The sequence below is a fragment of the Hippichthys cyanospilos genome, chromosome 17 (assembly GCF_059441005.1).
Source record: "Hippichthys cyanospilos isolate Australia breed blue-spotted pipefish chromosome 17, RoL_Hcya_1.0, whole genome shotgun sequence".
Classification (NCBI taxonomy): Eukaryota; Metazoa; Chordata; class Actinopteri; order Syngnathiformes; family Syngnathidae; genus Hippichthys; species Hippichthys cyanospilos.
The window spans coordinates 2860220-2871718 of record NC_142385.1 but is presented as its reverse complement, the minus strand read 5'-3'; the positions used below and the strand labels follow the sequence as shown (position 1 = coordinate 2871718).

The following is an 11499-nucleotide window of genomic DNA, read 5'->3' as shown; positions in this document are numbered from 1 at the left end:
ATCGGTCGTGAAAGGGTTAAAAAAAGGCCTGTGCTAGGGGTGATTTTAGCTGTGTCATGGGGCTGTTATGGCCTCACATATTATGAAACGCTATCCTAATCATGGAATCAGTATCTCTATTCTCCGAACATGGCAGAGAAAAAGAGTCTGCACTTATCGATTGCAAAGTCTTTTATGACCCAGTAAATTATACCCTTATAATAATTATATGAGCAAAATTTGAAAAACTTACCTCCATTAATCCTTCACCGGACTTCATGCGTCTTTGAAGGTATTTCTGGTGATGCTGAAACGATGAATTCTCCATCGAAATCTTTCCAATTGTTTTTCTTCATTGCGAAGTCAATCAGCCATGAAGAAGTGTCATGGGGTTGGGGAATCAAAAGCAACAGTTTGCAGAGGTGGAATGGCCCCTCCCCTTGCCAATTTCGTATCGCTCCAACTTATTCAGTATTGTGCACTTGTCACTTTGCAATTTCAGCTGCTTTTAAGCACACTGTGGTCAATTTGCATCAACATTTACAGCACAAAAGTTATTATCGTTAAAACACAAGTACACCCCTCCCAAAAAAAGTAAATATTCTTAAAGCACCATAATGCTCAAGCTACTGTGTGACATGGAATTTAAATGAAACATAATGACTGTGTTTTGTAACTGATATAAATTGTTTCAAGGTTGGGTTCATAGAAAGTTGGGCGGCAGCCAAGGGCGGGGACCTTGGCGCACCGATCCCTGGCTAAAGAAGCTAGCTCCTGGGACAAGAAATGTCACTTCTCTGACACGGAAGGAGTCTGGGCTAGTCTACGAGTCTGAGAAGTCCCAACTAGATACAGTCAGACGTGCCTCCACACACAGCTTGGGCTCTAGTACTAGTTTTCTCAAAAGGGTTTGGATTCTCTTCACTGGAGTTGGCCATAGGGAGAGGCACAGAGCAGGAGTGGGCATACTTATTGTCCCACGGCTCTGCGCCTGTACATTGGTTTCTACCCCGGAAGACGAGAGGGTAGCCTCCTTCGGGTGGGGGATGCATTCTGACTGCCTGCGCACCAAACAGCAGCTTAACTTGAGCTACCCACCCTTTCTGGAGTCCTTGAAGGGTGTGCTGGGTAGCGCATTCTCTGGGGACTCACTTGTTCTGCATGGGGACTTCAATCCTCACGTGGGCAATGACAGAGAGACAGAGAGAGAGGTGTGATTGAGAAGAATGTGCCCCCTATCTGAAACCGAGCAGTGTTTCGTTATTGGACTACTGTGTGGATTGTCGATAATGAACACAATGTTCAAGCATAAGGGTGTCCATCTGTGCACTTGCCATCAGGACACCCTTTGCCATAGTTTGATGATCAACTTTGTGGTCATATCATCAGAAATCCCACCGCAAAATTGGTCATTCAAGTGAAGACCATACCACCGCCTGGTGGTGTGTTGGCTCCGTTGGTGGGGAAACATGTTGATCAGACCTTGCAGACGCAAAAGTATTGCAAGGGTTTGCTGGGAACGACTGGCAGAACCCCCTGTCAGAAGGTGTTTCAACTCTCACCTTCAGCAAAATTTCTCCCACGTCCCGGGGGAGGTGGGGACATGCTTCCATTGTCGCGGCGGCTGATCTGAGTTGTGGCTGTGAGGTGATTGTTGCCTATCGTAACGGCAGTCCCTGAACCTGCTGGTAGACACAAGCAGTAAGGGGTGCCGTCAAGCTAAAGAAGGAGTCCTATCGGGCCTTTTTGGCCTGTGGGACTCCAGGGGCAGCTGACAGATACCAGTTGGCCAAGCGGAGTGTGGCTTTGGCAGTCGCAGATGAAAAACAACTTCCGGATGGCTTTGGGGAACTTCTGGTCCACCATCCGGGGTCTCAGGAGGAGGAAGCAGTGCACCATTAACACTGTATACAATGGAGATGGGGCGCTGCTGACTTCAACTCAGGACATCATGAGCCGATGGGCAGATTGAAGACCTCCTCATTTTCACTAACCTGTCTTCCTTTGGAGATTCCATACTCTGCTTTCTCAATGTGGGCTCTCCTATCTCTGAGGCTGAAGTCACCGAGGTGGTCAAAAATATCCGGACACCCTGGTATGGGCTGTTCAATCCCTGTACGAGAGTTCGGAACGCATTTCTGGCATTAAGTCGGACCCATGTCTGGTGAGGGTTGGACTCCTCCAAGGCGGCAGGATTGTTACGGATCACTGTTCATTACTTTTATGGAGAGAATCTCTAGGTGCAGCTGAAGCGTTGAGGGGTTCTGGTTTTGTGGTCTCAGAATTTCATCTCTGCTTTTTGATGTGGTTCTGTCGACTTCCTCAGACTGTGACCTCCAACTCTCACTGGAGTGGTTCGCAGTTGAGTGTGAAGCGGTTGGGATTAAGAACAGCATCGTCAAGTATGAGACCATGGTCCTCCATTGGAAAAGAGTGGAGTGCCCTTTCCGGGTCGGGGATGTGGTCCTGTCCCAAGTGGAGGAAAATAAATATCTTGGGGTCTTGTTCACGAGTGAGTGTATGATGAAACGGCATATCAACAGATGGATTACACTGTCTGATGTGGTAAAGAAAGAGCTGAGCCAAAAGGGAAAGTGAATCACCCCTACACTAGTAGAAGATGTATGGTTGGATAGTTGTTTCAATATCTAAAGCGCTATATAAATAAAGCACATTTACATTTATGAAATAATCTGTATTGAATGAATATAGTCCAATCTCAAATACAGTAAGCATAATATTTCAAGATTCAAGAGAATTTTGTACCATACAATGAAATTCTTATTCTGTTCACTTCCCCGGGCAACAGACTACATTCCATAAGTGAGCAATAAATAAAAAGCAATAAACAACAAACAGAGACAATGGTGCTAATAATGTAGCGCAGAATATTTAATGATAAATAGAAGTTAAAAAAACATAACCTTGCATGTATTATATGGGTTTTCTCTGGGTACTCTGGCTCCCTCCAATTATTAGACATACACACCATACACAAGTGTCAAAGGTCACCTGCACCTCCTGTAAAAGGCCTTAAACTGAGTTTGTGACCATTTTAACCCACAAATCTTTGTGACACATTCATATTGGAAGTTGAAATTTTATATTCTGCATGTAAAGAGTAGACAGAAGGTTTGTGACGATTATGAGACATACACGCCATACACAAGTGTCAAGGTTCACGTGCATCTCCTGTAAAAGGCCTTACACTGAGACTGTGACCACTTTCACGCACAAATCTTTGCAACACATTCATCTAGGAAGTTGAAATTTTCTATTCTGCATGTGAGGAGAGTCCTCAAAATAGGACATGGGATGCGCACGCTTAGGTTTGAGAAAGGCAAGGAGAAGACCCACGACTCACTAATGGTTCCTGCTGTCTGTTTCACCACCTAGCAAGAGGGTGATCAGCTATTTCTTCTCAATTAGCTTGTTTGTTAGCCATGGCAAACGCGCATGCTCTTTTCGTACTTGTCAAATAAAGACTAAAAAGATGACTGAAAATCTTTAAACCTGTATCAAACGCATCGGTTTTGTCTGCTAGCTAAGGACATTAGCAGTAAATTTTGCACCACATAAGTGTACGTTAAGGCAGTGGTTCTCAAAATGGGGTCCGCGGACCCCGTAGACCCGTGGGCTGACTGCAGGATGCCCATGAAACAATTTTGGTAATTAATTAAACAATATACATTTGCCGGGCTTGGTTGTTGTCATGGTTGAAATTTAGGGAGAGTACGCAAATGCGCCAAGTGAAGCATGTGATGTTACGCATCAGTGATTTCTGTCGCGCATGCGCACCGGCGTACCACTTATGTGCATGCCTGTGTATATTCTATGATGTAGGCCTTTACCAACAGAGACACCACTGGACCTGCTGCTCACAATTATATCAAATGTTTCAGGGTTCCAGATTAGCTTGAAATAGTGGCATTTTGCCCCCAAAATATGACAAAACAGTACATTATTCATCCACTTGTGCAGATATGAAGAGTATATTTATTGAATATTGAGTGCAGGGCCATCATGCAAAAAAAAATACAATAAATGTTGGATCCTGCATGACTCTAACAATTAATACCCATCAATTTAACATCAATACAATGAAACTTGAGCAAAATCTGAACACTTGCTTTTTAAATCATTTCACCATGTGCTCCCCTAAGGTTTGTTTCAGCGCTCCTAAAATTTTAAGCTACTGGCTACTGTTTTCCTTGTAACAATACTGTATGTCAGAAGTATTGTATTAACAATCAAAATCCATTGGCACATACTAATCAGCTTTATAGGGAGTTGTTATCACATTGAGCATTTATGTTCAGCAGTAAATAGTTCATGTTCTCAGATATATAGTAGATAACCTTTATCTTTGTAATAAAATCAAGTTAAATCCTTTCTGAGAGCACCAAAACTATGGTTTTGATGAGGTCAAAGTTCACATTTTAATCATAAGAATCAAGTATGACTTCACCGCATTCATTTAGGTAGGTTTAACCTGGCAAAATTCTTGCAGAAACTCCCCCATGGCGTCTTGTCGGTGTCCCCACAATGTACAAAAACTGTTTTTGTGTGTGCTGCCGCCATCTTGCTCAAGGTGACCCCACAATGTACAAAAACTGTTTTTTGTGTGTGCTGCCGCCATCTTGCTCAAGGTGACCCCACAATGTATGAAAACCACATTTTTTGTGTATAAAAGTGTGCGTGAGCTCGAGAGTGTGTGTGGGCTGCAGTACCATTTTCCACCAGCAGTATGCCCTACTGAGCACACACACTTACACACAAAAAAATCGGTTTTTGTGCATTGTGGGGATGTCCTTCAAAATTGGCCAGGGCACTTATTTGACCTTTTTATCTTTGAATTAGTGGTTAGAATTGTGGGGACCCGGTTTTGGGTCCCCACAAATTTTTGGGTCCCCACACTGTGATTGTGCTGTCAGGTGCAGGTTCCCACAATGTAGCAAATACAAACGCACACACACACACACACGCACACACGCACACACACACACACACACGCACACACACACGTACACACGCACGCACACAGATTTTGCACAAACATGATGCACAAAAAACATTAACACAAAAATATTGTGAGTTCAAAAGTGAAACGAGATTTCAGAAATCGGAAACAAATAGCGGAGATTTGAGTATAAGGCTCCCGAATTAATACATTTCAGAAAAGCAGCTAGTTAGAGTAGAATAAACTAGAAAAAGTGAGAGAAGGAAGAAGAAAGAGGAGCTTGAGAATGACCTCTGTCTGAACTCACTGGTGAACTACTGCCTCCATGTACTCTAGTTAACCTATTACACACGCGCACACACACACACTGAGTTCAGACTTATATAATGGGGAGCAGGGTATAATGTGTTTCTAGTTAAGCTTTGAAAGTATGAATGGGCACTGATCCCCGTATTAGTCATGTCAGCAGTCATTCCTGTCGTTCTCTTGCTTGCATGCTTTCACACAATACCTGGTTATGTTCCGTTGATTGAAATAAACAAATAAATAAAAAAATTCAATGAAAATTACAGATGGAGTATAATGTATGTTCCTTAATAGACAGAATACACTTTTAACATGACCTGAGTTGGGACTGACAGTAATACATTAAGTTTTTGAAAAAAGACTCTTACAATGGTATATTTCTCAATCCACAATTGACTGCTTCCTTTACCATTTAAAACTGTAAAACATAGACTGATGAATAATTTCATTGTGGCTGTAATGGTACATAGAATTAGACTCATAGAAGCGAGATTTGTGTATTATCTGATGAGTTAGCGTACATTTGACTTCTTCAGTACGGTTGTGCAGTTAACAAAGAATAAATCTAAAAGACTCGTCGACACCGTCGACTAATTTGTATAGTCGACGTTGTTGAAAATGTCGACTATTTGTCGTAGCCGCACTGTCAAGTCGTCCCCAAATCTATTTATTTTCCGAACCGTATTTCCTTGCTTGGGTGGATCTGAGCATTTTGGTTTGAGTTGAATATGCAAATTGAGACGACGTCACGGCAAGCTACGAGGCAATACCTGACAAACATAGTTAGTCGATCTGCGAACATGTGTAGAGCAGAAAAAAATTCGTCAAGCTTATAAATAATGTACGTGCATTTTATTATTAGGGTTTTGTGGGCCATTTGTGGCCATTTATTGCCAATTTATTATAAAATATTGTCACTTTGTGAAGCTTCTGTGACAGCTAAGCGACCTCTGCTGGCAGAAACAAGCACTACAGTTGATTTGGGAAAAAAACGCTGCAGTAGAATCCTTTTGTTAATGTGGCAGTTAATCTCTTAAAAAAATACTGATGGGCAAACTTTGTAATTTATAGTATTGCTTTTCAAACAATGTATGGGTTTGGAGAAACAGGTCATTAGCTTGCAAGCTGCGGTCATAAACCTGTGAGTCCAATTTCATAAAATAATTTACGAATAAATTGAACATTCACATTGCAAACTATCCGCTGTTGATGTATGGAGCAATATTGATGTCAAAAAGACGTACACGCGCATGACTCATGGCAGCGCGGATGTCCAGCAGATCGACTTTGCCTGTGATTTTGGCGTTATATCATCTTAATTTGCATATCCAGGTCCACGAATGCAAAGGATCAGATCCCCGAAACCAAAGAAGACATTCATGCAAAGTCATAGTCATACAAATGAGAGTTGTATTCAACCAGATCTTGCACTCACAAGTTTTCAACTGGCAAACGCAACACAATTTAGAGTCGGACTTATACAAATTGACAGCATTCTTACTCCACATTTTTGGAGCTTTTAAACATGTTAGAATACTACAACCGAACTGGGGTTTTCCTCAATTCACGCATTTCTGAGCATTCCTGCTCAACCAGGAGCTCAGGAGCAGCTCCTCCCAATCAGAGAAAACAACAGGGTCCTCTGACTCCTAATTGAGTAACGCCCCCCATACCGTAATGTCAGTGCAGACTCAACACAAGCCCTCTTATTTCCTAGAAGTCAGTGGTGCACAGAGATGTCAGCAGTAAGACATCGTGAGGCATGATTTCGGGAAGGGGTCAGCAGCCCTAAAGAAAGAGACGTATTGATTCAAAAAACTAACAAGAAAATCTGTTTTGATTGAGCTGCAAACAAATCTAAAATCTTCTATACTGTAAGCTTTATAATTAAGCTGAATGCTGTAAGTGTCTGTATAAGCCTATTATCTAAATAGGCGCTAGCTAATGGATGGATGAATGTGATTTTGGTGTCATTTTCATTTTGAGGATTTGAAAAAGGAGGGCTTGAAAAAACAACAACAAATGCAACACCGTCCTCAGACCTAAGCAGCAAAACACTATATCTGTCACGACAAACACACTTTTAGGCATGTAGAAAACAAAGCTAGTGCACATCTCTGAAATACCGCAAGAGCATGTTAACAAATATACACAAATACAAATACACTTAATAAACTTTTATGAAAATGATTCGATACAAACATGAATATGTAAGTGACACAACTAGGTAATCTAAAATTAAATATAATTAATAAATCTTACCAATGAACTCAATTATGCATACATTCACAATGTGTCATTCAAATCAGAATTCCTTTCATTAAAAACAGCTAATCTGTACTAAATATGTGACTATGACAGGATTGTGTTCTTAACCGTTTATTGTGACTTCTGTTTTTGGAAACCACTGGAACAGTTTTCATTCATTACAAGGCAAAAATGCAAGCAACTCTGCTGCACTGGCAATGGAAGCAAATGATTCGATCCAAGAACTGTTCGATCCTCTGCTCCCCTCAGCTCAGGTTTTTGTTTTCATCTTTGAAATCCATGACCCATCAAACACTTACAGTTTTTGTTGTTTTTTTTTTTTGTTTGTTTTTTGTTTTTTCAACAGCCAAGATGCAAGAAATGTTCTTCACAGACGCAAAATCGTTGATGACAGAAATGTTGAAATGTAACATGTTTGAAGGAGGAAAATGGAAAATTGGAAAATGATATTTGTGTCATGTTTGTACACCATATTAAAACCCCCAAATATTTTCCACCATCTTTTTCCATTTCCAGGTTTTTGAAAAAGCTCCAGGGAGCCACTATCGCAGTGTTAAAAAGCTGCATGTGGCTCCATAGGTGTCCTACCTTCCTGTTAGAAATATAGCCACCAAAATAACTCATAACCCACAAGAAATTGTATCCTATTGTGCCCAAAAGTGATATGTAATACACATACCTACTGAGGAACTGAGGAAAGTTTAAAATACCATGATGGTCCTTGCAATTATCTCTGAGTCTTTATAAGAAGTAGAATTTTTGTGTCAACTTCATTTCTAACATAGTCTATTATTTAAGTGCCATTGATCAAGCCTATCAAGTGACCCTTTTGGTTTAGGGATATTTTGTAAAGATGACCAAAAAAACCCATCACGACCTTGTTTCCTGGTCAGAACTGAACTCATCCAGCGAGTACGAGTGCCGCGGTCAGCAAAGGTCTCAACCTTTTGTAATTGTTTCACTTATTATATGTAGAACAGTAGTCAACAATGCCCAAAAAAGAACATTTCTTATTCTTCAAGACCAGATAGTAAGGAATAACTTCAGTGATATTTAATCAGAGACTATATTAGTTTAAAAGTGTGGTTGTATTTTGCGAACCTTCCTCAACTTTGTATATAGGTTTTACAGCGCATCTAGCAGATTTTTGTGGACGTGATTAAGGAACAGCAAGCGAGATTATACTGCCATCTAGAGGCAATGATCTCAAAGCGCAAGTAAGGCACGGCGATTTGAGCAGTACATCAGCAGTACATTTGGCACAAGAAGGAAATCGTTTACCAGGTTTCATGCTATCATTACCTCATATTTTTACATTCGTTTACATGATCTTATGTAAAAAAGATTTAAAAAAATCTTGACTCAAAGAGAAATTTTAAAAAGTGTGCATTATTGTCTCGTCCAAAGAAAGCAAAAAGACAAATTTGTTTTTGTTTGATAAATCCATTTTAATGGAAAATGTAAAACCCCATTTGGACTTCATTTTACAAAGCATTATGTCACTTGAAAATTTCAAATTGAAGCAAGACTTTTTTTTTATATAAAAATACCTCAATGTATATATGTATATATTTACACTATGGTTAGATGTTTTTTTTTAATATTCTTTTTAACTTCAGAAGTTCAACAGTAAATCTCAACAAAAAGTAAATGAATCATTTACTTAAATAAATTACATCTTTTTGTAAATGTCTGTTTTACAGGGAATACTTATTTTCATAAAATGCAAAATGAGAGCAGTTTTTTTCTATACATAATACAATTTCAGACAGTCTTTACAACAGTTTGGCAGTTCATCTTCAAAAATGTATTTATGGCATGAGGACATTAGCATTTCCCAAAGTTACAGGCATTAGCTGGTGCATGTGTGTGTCCTCCATCACAGTTGAACCGTATAACAAATGAAAAATCTTGTAGCGCAAAACAAGGGGGAGGGAGGAAACAACTGTACAAGTCACATTTACATTAATGCTTTTTTTGTCTCATTAATATCACATTTACACAAAAGCTATAAAATAAATACATCTTCACAAAGAAACACAAAGTGACAGAACCAAAAAGGAACAAACAAGGGGCCAGCTGCCTCATACAGCTGATGATTTTTGCTTTGCATGTCCCCATGTTTTTTTTTTTTTTTTTTTTCTTGAGATTTGCCCCCACCGCAGACCATCAGGAATGACGGCCCTGAAATTGCTAGCTGCTGGTGATGCTTTATAATCAGTGGAGAAAAAAAAATCAGTTCAAAAAATGCACTGTATGGGCTCTTGCTGCAGATTGAACCGATGGTTCAATGACGCAGGACGCATCATGTCTCAGTCAGTCCTGCTGCTCAAACCAATACACATGACGGTCCCGCTTAAGTTGTCAGTGGCTATAAGGCTCCCAACCTTGGCTTTCCCAACATTCTGTTTTTGTTTGTTTGTTTTTTCCCAACGGGTTGCACCCGGGGTCTGTTGAGTAGCCTCTTTTTGAGTGTCAGCTCTTGGCACGAAAGGTTTAAGGGCTCGGTGTGGGTTTGCCTCTTGCCAGCTACACCAATGTTTACCAAGCGGGGAGCCTCCCGGATGCCATGAGTAGCTCTCCTCCAGCAATCTCATCCTCCTCTCGAAAAGAGAGAAGTATGCGTGGTGATTGCAGTCGGTTCGGCCGTTACGAGTTTTCTTCTTCCTCCTCCTTCTCCTCCTCAGAAACGCTCCTTTTCAACGAGCCTACGACCTCTTTCACACAGTGGTACAGGATATTCTTTACCTATGAAGAAAAAGAAGGAATGTTCCATTTATCCCAATAAGCTTTATTAAAAAAATAAATAAATAAATTATATATATATATATATATATATATATATATATATATATATATATATATATATATATATATATATATATATATATATATATATATATACATATACATATACACCAGTGGACCCCTCAGTTAAAGAAGGAAAAACCCACAATTCTCACTGAAATCACTTGAAACTTACAAAAGTAACAAAAAATAAAAAATTATTGAAAATTAAATAATCAAAATCAGTCATCACTTTTGAATTGCTGATTAACATAATTATTTAAAATCAAACTAATGAAACAGGCCTGGACAAAAATGATGGTACCCATAACTTAATATTTTGTTGCACAACCTTTTGAGGCAATCACTGCAATTAAGCGATTTCTGTATTTGTCAATGAGCGTTCTGCAGCTGTCAACAGGTATTTTGGCCCACTCCTCAAGAGCAAACTGCTCCAGTTGTCTCAGGTTTGATGGGTGTCTTCTCCAAATGGCATGTTTCAGCTCCTTCCATAGATGTTCAATGGGATTCAGATCCGGGCTCATGGAAGGCCACTTTAGAATAGTCCAACGCTTTTCTCTCAGCCATTCTTGGGTATTTTTGGCTGTGTGTTTTGGATCGTTGTCCTGTTGGAAGACCCATGACCTGCGACTGAGACCAAGCTTTCTGACACCAGGCAGCACATTTCTCTCCAGAATGCCTTGATAGTCTACAGATTTAATTTTACCTTGCACACATTCAAGACACCCTGTGCCAGATGCAGTAAAGCAGCCCCAAAACATTACTGAGCCTCCTCCATGTTTCACCGTAGGGACAGTGTTCTTTTCTTCGTATGCTTGGTTTTTGAGTCTATGAACATAGAGTTGATGTGCCTTACTAAAAAGCTCCAGTTTGGTCTCATCTGTCCAAAGGACATTCTCCTAGAAGCTTTGTGGCTTGTCAACATGCATTTTTGCAAATTCCAGTCTCGCTTTTTTATTATTTTATTTTTCAGCAGTGGTGTCCTCCTTGGTCGTCTCCCCGAAGAAAAGATATATATATATATATATATATATATATATATATATATATATATATATATATATATATATATATATATACACACACACACACACACACACACACACACACACAGTCGGCCCCCGGTTTACGAACACCCTTTTTTACGAACATTTCGACTTACGAGCGTGGACCGCGGA

General features: G+C 39.9%; 1 protein-coding gene across 1 annotated transcript in view; it reads right to left on the bottom strand.

Moving 5' to 3' along the window:
* Positions 1-9740: 9740 nt before the first annotated feature.
* Positions 9741-11499, bottom strand: part of jmjd1cb (jumonji domain containing 1Cb) — a 142772-nt gene continuing 141013 nt past the window's right edge. The window contains exon 31 of the mRNA XM_088438870.1: positions 9741-10261. Coding sequence (XP_088294996.1) covers positions 10163-10261 — 99 coding nt within the window. The 3' untranslated portion in view covers positions 9741-10162. The remainder of the gene's footprint in view (positions 10262-11499) is intronic.